Raw genomic sequence first — 17,138 nt, 5'->3', positions numbered from 1 at the left:
TTCCGCTTTTCGCCCCTTTCGTGGCCAAGGAAGGGGTGCCTCCTCACGTGCGCCTAGCCACCAGCCGCAGAACCAACCTAGGCGCGGTCGCGGACGTGGTTTCCGCCGAGGCGGATCTGGAGGACGACGAGGTCAGCCCACATCCACCCCGGCAGCATCCGCCTCAAAGCCTTCCTAGTCCGAGCTTTCAGGCCCATTCCACGCCAGTGGGCGGCAGAGTTCGCCATCACCTGCTCCACTGGCGGTCCATCACATCGGACAGGTGGGTGCTGCAAATCGTCCGAAGGGGCTACTCCCTCCCCTTCTAGACGACCCCTCCAGCCATGCCACCGCAGCACCACCGTATCTCGGGGGTCATTTGCATCTTCTCCACGAGGAGGTTTCCGCCCTCTTGGCCAAGGGGGCCGTCGAGCGCGTTCCGAGCCCAGAAGTAGGTCGTGGTTGTTATTCCCACTACTTTCTGGTTCCCAAGAAGGGCAAACGGGGCCTCCGCCCTATCTTGGACCTTCGGAACGTCAATGCCTTCCTCCGGAAGGAAAGGTTCAAGATGTTGACTTTGGCTCAGGTTCTAGCTGCCCTAGACCCCGGAGACTGGATGGTAGCGTTGGACTTGCAGGACGCTTATTTCCACATCCCCGTCCTGCCGGCCCACCGGCGTTACCTGCGGTTCACGGTGGGCCAAGAGCACTTTCAGTTTACCGTGCTCCCCTTCGGCCTCACCAGTGCCCCTCGGGTGTTCACGAAGGTGATGGCGGTGGTCGCAGCTCATCTGCGCAGATCAGGGGTTCCAGTCTTCCCCTATCTCGACGACTGGTTGTTGAAGGCGGGCTCGCCCCAGACAGTCGTCTCCCACCTCCAGACTACGGCAGATCTCCTGCATTTGCTGGGGTTTTCCATCAACGTGCCGAAGTCACACCGGAGTCCCTCTCAGAAGCTCCTCTTCATCGGAGCGGTTCTCGATTCGGCGCAGTTCCGGGTCTATCCACCGGAACAGCGGGTCCGGGATATACAGGCCCTGATTCCCATCTTTCGGCCTCTATCCTGGGTTTCGGTCAGGCTAGTGTTGCGGCTTCTGGGGCTGATGGCCTCCTGCATCCTACTAGTGCATCACGCCAGGCGGCGCATGCGGGCTCTGCAGTGGGACCTGAAGTTTCAGTGGGCCCAGCATCACGGCAACCTGTCCGACCATGTCTTGATCTCGGAGGGCACTGCACAGCAGTTGCAGTGGTGGCTCACGGACCGCGATTGGGTCATGGGCAGGAGCCTCTCCCTTCCCCAACCGGAGCATGTCGTAGTGACGGATGCGTCCCTCCTGGGATGGGGTGGCCATATGGGAGAGGCGGAGATCAGAGGCCTCTGGTCTCCGGCGGAGTCTCGTCTCCACATCAACCTGTTGGAGTTGAGGGCGATCCGACTTGCACTGAAAGCCTTCCTTCCCTCTGTCAGGGGCAGTGTCATGCAGGTGTTCACGGACAACACCACCGCCATGTGGTATTGCAACAAACAGGGCGGGGTGGGGTCGTGGACCCTTTGTCAGGAGGCTCTGCGCCACTGGACGAGGCTGAAACACCAGGGCGTCACCCTAGTGGTTCAACATCTGGCGGGCTCTCTGAACGCCAGAGCGGACGAACTCAGCCGCCGGTGCATGATGGATCACGAATGGCGTCTGAACTCCGAAGTGGCGCAAGGTCTCTTTCAGCAGTGGGGAGAGCCTTGGTTAGATCTATTCGCCACCGAAGAGAACGCGCAATGTCAGCAGTTCTGCGCGTTGGAATTTCCAAGGCGGCACTCGCTCGGCGACGCTTTTCGTCACGAGTGGAGTTGCGGTCTGTTGTACGCCTTTCCGCCTATACCACTTCTGCCCAGAGTGCTGAAGAAGATCAGGCACGACCGGGCCCAAGTCATCTTGGTGGCTCCGGATTGGGCACGAAGATACTGGTATCCCGAGCTACTCAGTATGTTGACCGATCCCCCGATACGTCTGCCCCTTCGGGAGGATCTTCTTTCGCAGCAGCAGGGGGCGGTCCTCCACCCGAACCTGTCCAGCCTCCACCTCCATGCGTGGAGATTGAGCGGCGGCAGTTGATGCCATTTGACTTGCCTCCTGAAGTCTGTGATATCATTCTGGCAGCCAGGCGTCCCTCCACAAAGACGGTATACGCCTGCCGGTGGAACAAATTTGTGGCATGGTGCACAGCAAAGGCTGTGGATCCCCTTTCCGCCCCTCTTTCTGAGGTTCTCCTCTTTCTTCTTTCTCTGGCCCGGCAGGGCTCTGCCCTGGGCACCCTGAAAGGTTATCTTGCTGCCATATCTGCCTTCTTGCGGCTTCCTGATCAGCCTTCTCTTTTCAAGTCCCCTGTGGTTACACGCTTTCTAAAAGGCATTACTCACACGTTCCCTCCTGTCCCTTTTGTAATGCCTCAGTGGGACTTGAATCTGGTCTTGACATTCCTGATGTGCGCTCCCTTCGAGCCTCTTCACAATTGTCCTCTTCGTCTTCTGACTCTTAAGACTGCTTTTCTGGTAGCCATCACCTCGGCTAGACGTGTGAGTGAGCTCCAGGCTTTATCTTCAAAGCCTCCTTTTCTGTCTGTTCATCCGGACAAGGTTGTCCTTCGGCCTCGTCCCTCCTTTCTTCCGAAAGTGGTGACTCCATTTCATCTTGGGCAGTCTGTCACCTTGCCCACCTTCTTTCCGCCTCCGCATCCTTCCAAAGAGGAAGAGAGGCTCCACCGTCTGGACCCAAAACGTGCGCTTTCCTTTTATTTGGACCGCACAAAGCAGTTCCGGGTGGACGACCAACTTTTCGTTGGATACGTGGGTGCTAAGAAGGGGAAAGCTGTGCACAAACGGACCATCTCTCGGTGGGTCGTTTTGTGCATCAAAATTTGTTACTCTTTGGCAAAAAAGGACCCTCCTGTTGGGCTGCGCGCCCATTCTACTCGGGCCACAGCGGCTACTACTGCCTTGGGACGGGGAGTCCCTTTGCAGGACATCTGTCAGGCGGCGACGTGGGCTTCGCTACACACGTTTGCCAGGCATTATTGCCTTGACAGCCAAGTCCGGAGGGATGGCTTCTTTGGCCGTTCTGTCCTCCAGGACTTTCTGGTGTGATCTTGGTTCGCAGACCCACCACCGGGGATGGTATTGCTTGGGTATCTATTCTAAGGTGAGGAATCTAACTAACGTGTTTCTTTCAGATGAACAAGTTACTTACCTTCGGTAACGATGTATCTGTAAGAAACATTAGTTAGTTAGATTCCTCACCGACCCACCCATCCTCCCCGTTCTGCGAACTGACATCTAGGGTTAAGGTTATCCTTTTCAGGCCCCTAGATTTTATTTTTGGCACCAGTGTCGGTCTTTGCATGGCTCTGCGTTCCTGGCGCGGAAGGCTATGTACAAGACCTGACGTCAGCGCGCGAGGGCGGCGTCTAAGTACTCCGACGTCATTCCGGCGCACGACGACGGACGCGGAGCCGCAGACGACGCCTAGCGACGCGCAAGGGGTATTGCTGACGAAAAATCTTCCGGATCCAGTCTGACGCCTGGGGATATTCTAAGGTGAGGAATCTAACTAACTAATGTTTCTTACAGATACATCGTTACCGAAGGTAAGTAACTTGTTCTACAACACGGTTGTTACAACGACCGCTTTGTAACAAAGCATACCATTACCCTGAAGTCGTTACAACGACTTGCGGAGGGAGAAGAAGGTGTTGGATTTAAAATCCACACCTTCCCTACTGTCCGCACAAACTGGAGTTGGAATAGTAAATTATACTATTCCAACATCCAGCGCCCCCCTCCACAAGTCGTTGTTGTGACTTGGAGTTAATAGTGTGCCTTGTTACAATGCGGTCGTTGTAATGACCGTGCTGTAACAACATGCAGGGTGAGAGAAAGCAGAAAAAAGAGGCTTATTCCTACCAGGTACTTCACCCGAATGTGACCTTCTTGTACTTACCAGCCGAGCTCTTAAACACACTGAGCTTGTGAACATTAACATCCCTCAAGACTGTAGAGACATTCTTGCAAAAAGCCAAGACTGGTACCACAAATAAAATGTATAGACTGAAATTGAAGCATTTACTTATGGTGCCACAAATCTAATATTCACCCTATCTCTGCATCACCAGAACACGTTTTACCATAGCTCTTATCTTTAGCAAAGTCAGGTTTGGTCCGTGCTTCAATTAGGTGCATTTAGTAGCACTTTCAAAGACGCAGACCATCCACTGATTTACTGTCCTTATGGTCAAGTAGGGTGATTAACAGTTTCGTAAAAGCCTGTAGAGTCTTTCCTCTAATTAAGGCACCTTCTCCATCTTAGCAGCTTAACACAGTGTTTGCGCAACTCATAAGACTCCATTCAAACCCACCAACAAAGAGATGTGAAAAATGGCATTGTTGTTGGCCCTTACATCAGCAAGGAGGGTGAGCGAAATGCAAGTATTCATAATTAAAGAGTATTTCCTAGAGTTCAAGGACACTTGTGTGGTACTTAGAACCAATACCAGATTAATACTAAAAGTTCAGTCAGATTTTCATCTAAACAAAGCTCTTGTCCTGAGGACATTCTTTCCGAATCCCCAAACAGCAGCTGAAAGATCATTGCATACTTTAAACGTTAAAAGATTATTGAAATTCTATCTGCATCGCACTAAACACTTCAGGAAGACAGACCAACTATTAGTAGCATATGTGGCTCAACGTAAGGGTTTACCAGTTTCCAAGCCAACCATAGCTGAATGAATTTCTGCGGCTGTCCAGCTCGGTCACTGAAAAGCTGGAAGACCCCTTGCAGACAAAGTCAAAGCGCATTCTACCTTGGTGGTTTCCACTACAACTACTCTCTTTGCTGGTGTGCCTCTGGAAGGAATATGTCAAGCGGCCACATGGAAAAACAGGCATATGTTCAAGCAACATTACTGCCTGGAATCGTCAGAGAAAGATCCAAATCTGGAGAAGAAAATAAGTTACTAACTTGCAATTGTAGTTCTCCAGTATTTGTATCTTTCATAGAATCACATACGACCCACCCTCCTCCCCGTGGAGGTCCCCCCTACTGTTATGGGATTACCTTCACCACTAGTGCTAGAAATTCTGAGGGAAGAAGCCTCTGAGGGGAGTGTCGCCTGATTGGCTGAAGTTTGGTTCCTTTTAAATGCTGTGGATAAGTTATTGAAGCGAATGTTGTATAGCCTTTACAGGCTATTGGTATTATACTATGTTGCTTTAATATCGTACCCTGGGACTCTCACTTCAACGTCTAGGAGTAATTCAAGAATGTGAATCTACGAAAGATACCACTGCTGGAGAACTACAGTTACAAGCAAGTAACTTATTTTCTTAGTTGTCGTCATACCATATGGCGATTTTCTCCAAGATTTAATTCAAAATCGATTTGCTTTCCTTGCAATGTAGCTTATACCTTTTGGTAGTACCTTTAGATGCATATCTACTCAGTTATTATAAATATGTTGGTCAGTTTAAGTGTTCAGGATAATTTCAGTTGCCCACTGCTGTAACATTTCACCTTTTTATTCCTGAATGAGGTGGTATATGGTGATGTGTCGAAAATGCAACATGGTATGAAACGTTCTCTTTTCTTTTGCCCTAAGTGACCATTTGAGCCAAGCTCCACATCAATAAGTCATTTTAGGTCTGGCAGAGAGATCGCTTAAGCAGTATCAACTACCTCATGTAAATAAAACATTCATATACACAGAGAACTTTGGTTCAGCCATCTTCATTTGGTGGTCTGTTCACATTTTGCATCCCCCCACCACAGCATACAGTTTGCGTAAGTCAGTTAGCCCACTTCAGACATTGGCTTTCTTGCAATGCGAGTATTGGCATATTGCCTGATCATTTGTGCCCATCTACCTCAAAAGAAGGACACTTCAGTGCTAGGGCTGGTGGACCAATACTTTGCCAATGTTTTTCCTTTCCATTCTTTAGCCCTCTTTATTTCAATTTGTAACTGATTTTCAAAGCAAATGGCTGCCGTGTTTAGGAGGATGAAAGTTTTAATTTTTTGCCTTTTTTGTTTCACATGCTTGAAAGAATTCAGAAATCGGACCAACTTGTCAAGGTCAGACCCTTGACCTTGCCAAATTCTTATATTTGATACTTGGAGCATGCCACGTTTCTAATTCATTGTGAAAGTGTGGGTGTAAACAAAGCAAGGGTTCCAGTTCCGCTATGGTACAACCCTACTGCTTCTCACGCAGTTATAATAATCCGTGTTGAATGCTTAGTAACTTCAATCCAGTTTTGTTATGAATAAAGTGATTTATGATTTTGCATTAATGTCTGTGTGTTTTTTTAAGGACTTTGCCGATACTATTCCAGGGCATGGAGGAATTATGGATCGTTTTGATTGTCAGTACTTGATGGCTACCTTTGTTCATGTATACATCGCCAGCTTCATTAGGTATGTTTTCACTTGTTAATTTTATCTCTGCTGTTTACCAGGGTCTAGTAATGTTGTTAGGCATTTTTGCCTTTGTGTGGAATAAGATTTCCCTTATAGAAGCACAAATTCACTGACTTTTTGTGTACATTATCTTGCACTGATTGATTTCTTTCATAACTTACACACATGGCATTTTGCATACATTTCAAAGAATATTCGAGTGTTCAATATGAAACAAATCAGGGAGTCTGCAGATATTCTGCTTTGAAAATGGTGTTTTCATTTTTCAAAATGTTTGCGTGATATACAGAATAACCAGCCTCTTAGTCTGCCTTTTAAACAGTTAATTAACAAAATTAAAAACCTGTTACTTTCTGTTTGATTTTTGTTTGAAACTTCTGCCCATTCATGTCTTCATTGAAGCTTGAGCAAAGTGAGAGAACCAAAAACTGCAATCATAAAGTTGAAAGTAATATAAAAGATATAGAAATGTTATCCATTTTGGGAGCTCTAACTTCGCACAGGGTCATTTTTACTCACAAAATCCTCAGTTGGATTTCTTTTACAATATGAAGTGATCCTAAGCTTGAGGGATCATTCCCACCTATGGAGAGGTCTGAGGAAAGAATGATTGCGACAATTAAGAGCAGAACTTGGCATGAGTATTACCGCCTCAGCCCTGTCCTCATTCCAGTCCATACTACGCAAGGATGCGACAGCAGGATTTGAGATTTTAATGCAAGCAAAAAAGTGAATAAAGACAAGCACTATAGGTCTTCTAAAGTGCTGATTTAAACAGAGAGGCTGACAGGCTCGGCCTGTCCTTAAGGGCGTAGGGGCCAATCACCCCACACTTTTTTGAAAACAGGTAGAGAATCTGTCAGGATGGGCAAAGGTCAGCCTCACAGACACTCTTACTGTTCAGGTCAGGCAGCCAGATGCTGTACATATGCTAAATTCACAGGCACCTGACTGTCTGAGCTGCAGTTTGCCTGGCTGAGGATTCCACAGCCCTGTGGGTGTGACCTCCTTATCCCGGCTGAGCACTTGGAGGTCCTCCCCTTCATGACGAGTGGGTGTGTCACTGATAGACTCGGACCTGGGTGCTTTAGTTTTAAGCTTTGTAGTGGCCAGTGCCAAGTGTCCATCATTGATGCTCGTCATAGAGCGGGGTGGGGTCAGAAACTCTCACTAACCCTATCCCACTAGGTAATAAGTAAGGAACTGACACACCTCCTCTCATTGACTGGCGAAGGAGACGCAGACCTGCCAACCCACACAATGCCACTGTGTATCACACAATATCGGCTCCTTTCACGCACTCACCCGGTGAGGAGCTGATATCACACAGTGGGCACACAGGTAGCTGGAATCTCCTGCAAGAAAGCAAGTTTCCAGTTAATTATTTGGAGGTTTTGCTCAGCTAATGTCCATTATGAGATGTGAAACCTCCCCAGGTCATCTGCAGCAGTCTGAAAAGCTATGATTTTGGTTTTTGGAGGGTGGGGGGTGCTTGCTTGGGAGCGGGGGCTGTGCAGTTAGAAGTGTCTTGGGCTGCGCTCAGCAATTAGCCCTGCCCCCTTAATGGCGACGCCCCCTTGCGCAGCGGGAAAAAATACGCAAGTTGGCAGATCTGGAGGAGGCAATCCCAATCCTCCAGGAACCTCAGATGTTTCCCTCCCACCACACCTACTGCTACCAAGTGTTTGTGAATATATTGTGAGTGAGTGTGCATTTAGATTGGTGAGTATGTATGTAAGTTACCTTCCCCCACAACTGTCTGAAGCCTGAAACTCTAGATCTTATTAGTAGAAAAACTTTAAAAACGAAGCCATGACACACCTGGAAAATCTTAGCCTGACAATTGAAATTCCAAACCCAGTGTTTTGAAAACTCACATGATCTTAAACACTTTTGATATGCAACCGTATTTTGAAGCTGTTTTAAATGCAAGGCATAGGTTTGTTTTGACTCGTTTAAGATTGGACACTTCATTGATTAATCAGTTGTTTGAACATGAATGATTGGTCCACGACTCTAATTGTGCCTGTGATGGCGTGATGGCTCAAAATACTATGCATGTGGTGTCTTTTTGTAAGTTTTATGGGCTCCTGAGGAAGCGTTATATTTTACCGATTGGAAGACTGCTACATTTTAAACAATGTTGCACCGCATATTTATATTTACAATCTTTGCCTTTCTAGGAGATCTGCTGTAGCATGGCATCCTTTCTATGGGCTGTCATCTATGCCAGGAAGAATATTTCTCTAGCTCTCCCACAGTAACGGGACATAGTGTGCACACCTTTTATGGACTTAGGATAAGTGATCTATGTCTTTTAAAATAATTAAGTAGTGTACACTGTAGTCACTGTATCTCTGCGTCCTTATAACTTAAATACATTTATGCATGTCTGGAGAATCTGTACCACATATGAATGCAATAATCCGGGTAACATACAGAATAACTGTTTACAAGCATGTGTGCATATCTTCGGTGTTATTCAGACCATTTGGGCATTTGCTGTCGAAGTTAAGAATGAATTTAGTTTCTAATCTTCTTAGCAAAGCCTCTCTGTTTCCTCCTCTGCGTGGTTTAGGAATAGCAGCTACCACATAGTACTTTAAACAAGATAAATTATTACCATGCACTTGTTTAAAGTGGCGTGCCACTGGGTAATTGGGATCACTATGTAAAATTGCACGTAGATGTTGAAGAATTCTCTCATGTACCTGTAGTTTGGTGCTTCCGATGTAATGAAGCCCACAGGTACACGTGAGAACATAAACTGCAAAATCAGTCTTACAGTTATAGTTTCCCATTATCTTGTGTGGTATAGGGCTGAATGGAGTGTAGTATTCTGTTGTGTTAACCCCGAACTTACACGCCCGGCAAGATGAGCATTTGTAAAAACCATCCTTTGGTTTTAACCAATTAGTTTTGGTTCTTGTTTCCGGGCTAGTGAGATCTAGTATTGCCCCCATATTTTTAGCTCTACTGAATGTTATGGTGGGACTGGATGGTAGACTCATTTTTAAAACAGGATCAGTGAGTACTATTCCCCAATTTTTGTTGACAATAGATCTAATTTTGCGTTCGTTCTCACTATATGCTGTGATTAGTCTAGGACATTGAGTTTTAACTGTTGCCTCTGGAGTAGCTGATGAGTCAGATGAAGCCTCCAAGACTACTGTTGGAACTGGGAGTAAACTAGCTCTAGATCTAGTTGATGTCTTAGTTAGAGCTTTAGTTAAAATTTCATCTGAATAGCCTCTTGCTTTCATGCGATGCATGGATTCTGAAGCACAGATGTTGAATTCTTCATCCGTGCTGCATATCCTTTTCAAGCGTAACAATTCCCCATAGGGAATGCTCGCAATTAGGTGTTTAGGGTGGGCACTGGAGGCATGCAATGTTACGTTTCCAGCACCGCATATTTATATTTACAATCTTTGCCTTTCTAGGAGATCTGCTGTAGCATGGCATCCTTTCTATGGGCTGTCATCTATGCCAGGAAGAATATTTCTCTAGCTCTCCCACAGTAACGGGACATAGTGTGCACACCTTTTATGGACTTAGGATAAGTGATCTATGTCTTTTAAAATAATTAAGTAGTGTACACTGTAGTCACTGTATCTCTGCGTCCTTATAACTTAAATACATTTATGCATGTCTGGAGAAGATAGGAGTGGAGTGCATGGCAGACCCAATATAAAGTTTTTGCCCTCCCTCCTTCTACTAGTTCCGTCTAGGCTTAGCCAGCTGTGCCATAGGAGATTTGTGCCCATGTTTCTTCCCAAATTGGATGTATGAAGAATGTGGTGGAATAATTTGCCCAGATGTGAATATATTTTCGATCTAATTTTAACCCCTAAATGTTGCACACCTGTCCTTTTAATCTTTGATATATCGTGTTATTGCTCTAGATTTAAGCTTTTTTATCTTGTGTTTTATTGTATATACCTAGGTCTTATGCTATGAATGGTATTTTTATGCAATTTTTATGGTTTGCTTGTGCAATGCCTTTATGGACGGTTAATTGCCTCTGAATAAAGTCTATTGATGATTGTGTGTATGTATGTGTGTGAATATATGTGTGTATATGTGTGTGTTTGTGTATGTATATGTGTGTGTATATATGTATTTGTATGCGTGTATACATGTGTGTGTGTGTGTGTGTGTGTGTGTGTTTGTAGGGCTCAAACTCCATTTGCGAGGCAGATAAAAGCAGGATGAGCCATATTTAGGTCCTACTTGCCCTTTCTAGCGAGTAGGAAGACAAACTGACTTTTGATCTCTGCCTCTGAAAGCACAACAAATGTGCCAAGATTTAAAGGCATCTTTATTGCTGACTAAGTGAATGAGCAATAAAATTCCTTGAAATCATGTTAACTTGCCCCATTTACTGGCTTTTAGAGACAGAGGTCAAGTGCCTTACTGTTGGGTCGAGTAGATGTTTCAAGTTACTAGACCTGCAGGTCTCGTGACATTTTATGATTTTTCAAGCCCTGTATGTAGGGGGGGGGGGTGTATGTGTGTGTGTATGTATATATGTATATATGTATGTATATATATATGTATATATATATATATATATATATATATATATATATATATATATATATATATATATATATATATTCACTGAAAAAACCATAGGTTTCACACATGTTATAGTTAGCTGGACATTTTACTGATAAAAAACCAATGAAATTCCCCCGTTATAGTTAGTGCAGGCAACTATAACTCACGCGACCGCAATCCTCTGCTGATGCTAATACTGTATTTAGACACTTATTTGCCCATGTCTTCTTCCATTAAATTTTAGCTATACATATATTGCAAATATGTTTTTTTCATAAAGACACATATGTCATCAGCAGAGGATTGCGGTCGCGTGAGTTATAGTTGCCTGCACTAACTATAACGGGGGAATTTCATTGGTTTTTTATCAGTAAAATGTCCAGCTAACTATAACATGTGTGAAACCTATGGTTTTTTTCAGTGAATTTGCAAGGTTTTTTAAATGCTAATTCCTAACTATAACGTGTGTGAAACCTATGGTTTTTTCAGTGAATTTGTACGTTTTTTTAAATGCTAAGTTACTTTACGCCATTCGTGGCGTGCGCGCCCACTTAACGCAGTTCGTTCCGTGCGTGCACGGTGAGCACGAGGTGCGCTTCGCGCACCGCGCGCCCACTTTACGCAGTTAGTGCCGTGCACGCACGGTGGGCATGCGGTGCGCTATGCGCACCGCGTGCCCACGTTACGCTGGATGGGCCATGTACGCACGATGCGCTTCGCGCACCGTGCGCACATGGAGGACATATTATGCGCTTCGTTGTGAAAGGTACACTTTTACAGATGACATTTGCACACGGGGTGTGGAGAGTGTGGATAATTTTTTTTTATTTTTTTATTTTTACCGTACGCGTACGGTAAGCGTAATCGCGGATTTTTTAAAAAAAATTAAAATTGAATTTTTGGCCTTGGGGGTACTTTGGGGACACCTTCATCAAGGCTAGGTGGTTAGGAGCTGTCTAAACAGCCCCTTTACATGTTTTTGCCTTTGTTTTTCCTCCTCCCCCTCAGAGTGCGAGATAGAAAATGGTGGCCGCCACTTCCTGGTTTCGACCGATTCGAATGTTTACTAAGATCTAACAGCCAATCGGAATCGCGCTCGCGCACGGCACCGTACGCGTACGGTAAGCTTACCGTAAGTGCACGGTAAGCGCACCGTAAGCTGGCTCAGATATGTATATTGATTTAAATGCTTTTTTCTCAGGATCTACTGAACAGATTTACACCAAACCTACAAAAGGCACTTCCTTGACCTGTAGACTACCTCTCTGACAAATTTCAAGTAACTTTGTTCAGCCGTTCGGGCTGTAGCTGTGTCTAAAGGTCCTATGGAAAAATGCATGGGAAAAACGCGTTTTGGGACCCCCCTTTTTTCTCAGCCCCCGCTTGACGAATCCCCCCGAGACTTTCAGGGTAGGAGCGGAGCGTAGCGCCCCACCTATTTTGAAAATTTCGCGAGGATTCGTCGACCGGCGCCAAAGTTATTCCAAATAGAATGTTGCGGATTTCCTATGGAAACAGGGTCCTAACTATAACTGTTTAAAGTAGAAATGAGAGTGACCCCTTTGACCAACCAGGGGAATAGAGTACTACTTTAGGGTAGGAAGAGATTTCCCGTGGTGAAAAATAGTATGGAAGTATACTGAGTTATTCTAAACAGAAGCACAAACATAAGCCCATGTGTTAGGATATGTCTGATTGATATAAAAACATACCACTATGTAATTTAAAAAGACATCATATTTTATTAAAAACCAGTTAAAAAACACATAATACAAAAACAATTTTTGATCCTGTCAAGAATTGTGCCTATTGCCAGTAAACAAATAGATTCGGCTGAATCAAAAAGCACAATGGATACGTCTTACTTGAATATAGTTTTACAGACCCGGCAGTACACAATGACTGTGCCCAACGATTAACAAACTCATAAACCAGAAGTGGAGAGACAAAAAAAGACAGTACAATTTGTCATTGAATGACACATCTGCTAATGAATCTCAACAGAGCTTTTCCTATACACAATATGTAGATACAGTGTCTTATCAGAAAAGCTGTACCCACAGATTATGTTGTAGTGTTGCGTCGACGCGTTTCGATGGTTTAATATAATTGTCCATCTTTTTCAAGACAAAGATTGTCTCATCCTCTCAAATTATTGTAGGCACTGAATGGTTGCCGTTGCGATAAGCTCCTGTTAACAAATGTATCAATAGTGCAAAATTACGTTTATGGCAAGCAATGATCACTTAAAAGAACGTCTGCATTGTATAATATTAAAAATGGTTTTATAAATTGCACATTGTTTAGTCATGTTTTGATTTCTTTGCATTTTTAAATTGATTTTTCAAAACAAACTGTATCGTATATAGTATCATATGGAAAACATCTACACCCAAATCAGATTATTTATGTGTTATCCTATCAAATGGGCCATTCAAACATACAGGGCTCAAGAGTTTGTGAGTCTTGCGTGTAGAAGGATTTTTAGAATCTAGGGGTTACCTTATAGCATGTCTTGGGTTCTTCAAATTCGGGGATTGTCTAGTTATTCTTGTAATTTTATCAACAACATCTGAAAAGACAATAGGTTACTCAGCCTTAAAGTTGGCCAGATCTTAATAGTCCTATCTTACATTCACCTGACATCCTTAGTCTCTTAATCTGCTTTACAAACCATCATATATTTTGTATAGAATTGCCCTCAACCTTTTTATAACTAGTACGTCTCTACTAGAAAAAGCTAATATTATTTTTAAATTTAAACACCAAGTCAGATTACGAACATTGATATTCCTTATTTTTACACTTTTTATATCACGGCGGATTCATAGCATACTGAATCTCATCACCTTGTTAAGCGATATTGCTTTCATTTGCACAGCTCCTGCGTTTTATCAATACGGTCAGAATGTTCTGTGATACTCCTCCTTTCTTTATCTTTGGTGATTTGTGCCTGGAACGTGAACCATTTGATTAGGTCTAAACATAATACTTTCATTTCTAATTTTTGTTCTAGAACATTAAAGTTTAAATGCCTACCGTGTTTTACGGGGGAAACCACTTTGTTTGTTATTTCTTTACTTCCGAATAAAATAAGCACATATCGCTTCCTGGTTGTAATGTTTGCCTCTCTGCTTTAACTCGAATTGACCTAAAATAAGAATTTTTATAACATTACGCTATAATACCACAATCGAGTGAAGATGCTATTATCTATAAAATAGGGCATAAATTATAGCCCGATAGTTTATAACATTACGCTATAGTATCACAGTAGAAGAAATGCTATAATCTATTTTTTAAGGCATAAATTGTAGCCCAATAGTACAATTGTCTCTGACTCAATGACCTCACCGTCTCAACGATCTTGAATGACTGCCAATTGGGTTCCTTTCGTCCTCCTGACTACCAGCATCTAACATACCCGTGTCTTGCCGATTTGAAAGCCCAAGAAGGCCGGCTCTGATTGGACCATTGCGGGGAACATAAATCAGTTTCAGGTGTACTTCCAAATTTCCCGCGTCAGACTATGGGAGTAGCGGCGGCGTCTACCTTAACGGACTTGTATGTTCTACCTATGGTGATGCGGAAGTGCTAATTCCGGAAATGCAGTGCGTTTCAACCTACGGCTATAATCTGCCATGTTGATACATTATATTCATGATGTCCACGGCGACCCGGATATACTTTTACTCTTTTTCCTCTTTTTTTCTTTTTTCTTTTTGCAACGTCGTCAAAACTTTATCAATCTGGCTCTCGACCGCTAGTTGTAAGCCCGGAATTACTGAGACTCTGCAAGAACCCGTAGCCTCGATCTAACATGTTCACGTAAACTAAGTTTGATAAAGAATATATTTTTAACAGCATCGCTTTCTTTTTATTGTTATTATTCGAAATCAAAAATGCATCAATTGCAGTTTGCCATGACCTTAGGGCGATCTTTTCCCCAGGTGTTTCTTTTAGTTATTATTACATATACATTTACACATGTGCATCCAAAAACGGAGGTACACATATATATATGCATATATACGCAATTATTGACTCAATGGTCTGCATTGTCCTAGTTCTAAACAGTTACTCTTTTACCAGACATTAGCTATATCTGCAATATCAAGTTGTCATATACTTATTGCATTATATTTCATTGATTTGCCATCAATTTCATCCAGTCCTCCCTGGTGTTCATACCTGTGTTTATCGTGTCCAAATGGCACATGTACCCTTGTTCATGCATTTTTCTAATTGCATCAAGATTGCCTCCTCTCCGACTGACAGTTATTTTTTCCAATACAAACCACTGGAACTGATTATACTGGTGATTGGCTTTAGCATAATGCTCTGTAAGGGGTGCATTTTCCTTTTTGTTTTTTAACGCCGATCTGTGTTCGAGTAATCTAATACGTAGTTCCCTACTAGTCTCGCCCACGTAGCCTAAGCCACATGGACAGACAATGAGGTATACTAAGTTCTTACTCCGGCAGTTATTTAATGTTTTTGAGGTTATGGTTTTACCATTAAATTTCAAGATCTTTTCTTTAATGCAATTAGGACAAATGGAACATGTGCCACAGGCATAATTACCTATAGCTTTCTGGTTATGCAGGTTATTTTGGCTGTTGCTTTCAGATGTTTTGTACGTTTTTACCAATGCATTTCTTATAGTTTTATTTCTTCTAAAAGAGAATAGAGGTTTGGGTATAGGTGTCTGTAGGCCATCATTGAGGATCTTCCAATTTCTATTTACTATGTTCTTTATTTTATTACTTAATCCAGAGTATTGACTTACAAAGACAATTTTATCTAAATTGCTGTTTTTCTTCTCTTTATCCTTATTTAAAAGGCTATCCCTATCATAGAATCGTGCACGCTTAAGGGAGTGCTTGATTAATTTTCTGGGGTATCCTCTTTCTTTTAGTTTGTTGGTCATAATTTCCGCGTGGTAATAAAAATCAGTCAGATTTGTGCAGTTACGGCGTAATCTTAAAAATTCGCCGAAGGGGATGTTGTCTCGTTGTGACTTAGGGTGGTTACTGTCATATTTTAACAAAGTGTTCTTATCCGTTGGCTTCGTGAATAATTCCACCTCAAGATGTCCTTGTGTGTCTTTTATTTTAATATCTAAAAAGTCAACACTTTTATCACTGAAATTGGCTGTGAACTTCAAATTCTCATCTCCTATGTTGAGCCATTCTAAAAACTGCATCAGCTCAGTTTCCGCACCATTCCAGATGAAAATTATATCGTCTATAAAACGATGCCAGTGAGAGACGTTTTCAAAAAAAGGTGCCATGTCATTGTAAATATGTTTACGTTCAAAGTGACTTACATAAAGGCAAGCCAAGCTGGGGGCACATGTGGCCCCCATGCTTGTCCCTTTGATTTGTTTATACAACTCTTCTTTGAATAAAAAAATGTTATTCTTCAAAACTAGCTTGATGCAGTTTAAAATAAATTGGCATTGCCTGTCATTCAGATTTTCCTCTTCTAAAATAGACGCCATAACTCGTATTGTGTCGTCCTGAGGGATATTTGTGTATAGTGCTTCAATATCAAGGGTGACCAAGAACTGAGTCACCCTATTGAAGCTAATCCCTTCAAAAATCGAAATTGTGTGAGCTGTATCTTTCAGGTATGATTCCTGTTTTTGAACAATCGGTCTTAAAAAGAAATCAGCATATTTGCTTAGTGGTTCCAATAGTGAACCCAGGCTACTCACAATTGGTCTCATAGGTGGATTCGCGATGTCTTTGTGTATTTTTGGTAGACCATAGATTGCGGGGATAATTGGGTTATTGTTGGAGAGAAACTTATATTCATCATCACAAATCACTTCTTCTTCTCTACCTACATTTAGATGTTGTAAGACTTCTTTTTTTAGAACCTCGATCATAGAAAAGGGAACACGTACATAATGGTCTGCTACGTTTAACAGTGATCTCATTGTATTCTCGTAGTCTGATGTATCCAAGACTACAACCCCTCCACCCTTGTCTGCGGGTTTAATGGTAATTTGGTTGCAGTCTTGTAGTGTTTTAAGCGCTTTCCTCTGGTTGGGTAGGAGGTTATTTGTTCGATTGTATGTCATACCTAGACTATTCTTTATTTCTATTTCTGTTATTTTTTCAAAAAG

General features: G+C 43.2%; 1 protein-coding gene across 1 annotated transcript in view; it reads left to right on the top strand.

Annotated features, from left to right (window-relative positions):
- The window catches only part of CDS1 (CDP-diacylglycerol synthase 1), a 467,729-nt gene that overhangs the window by 405,727 nt on the left and 44,864 nt on the right, over nucleotides 1–17,138 (top strand). The window contains exon 12 of the mRNA XM_085636573.1: nucleotides 6,336–6,439. Within this exon, the coding sequence (XP_085492699.1) occupies nucleotides 6,336–6,439 (104 nt within the window). The remainder of the gene's footprint in view (nucleotides 1–6,335; nucleotides 6,440–17,138) is intronic.

The sequence above is a fragment of the Triturus cristatus genome, chromosome 2_1 (assembly GCF_964204655.1).
Source record: "Triturus cristatus chromosome 2_1, aTriCri1.1, whole genome shotgun sequence".
Taxonomy (NCBI): Eukaryota; Metazoa; Chordata; class Amphibia; order Caudata; family Salamandridae; genus Triturus; species Triturus cristatus.
This window is presented reverse-complemented; position numbering and strand designations above follow the sequence as displayed.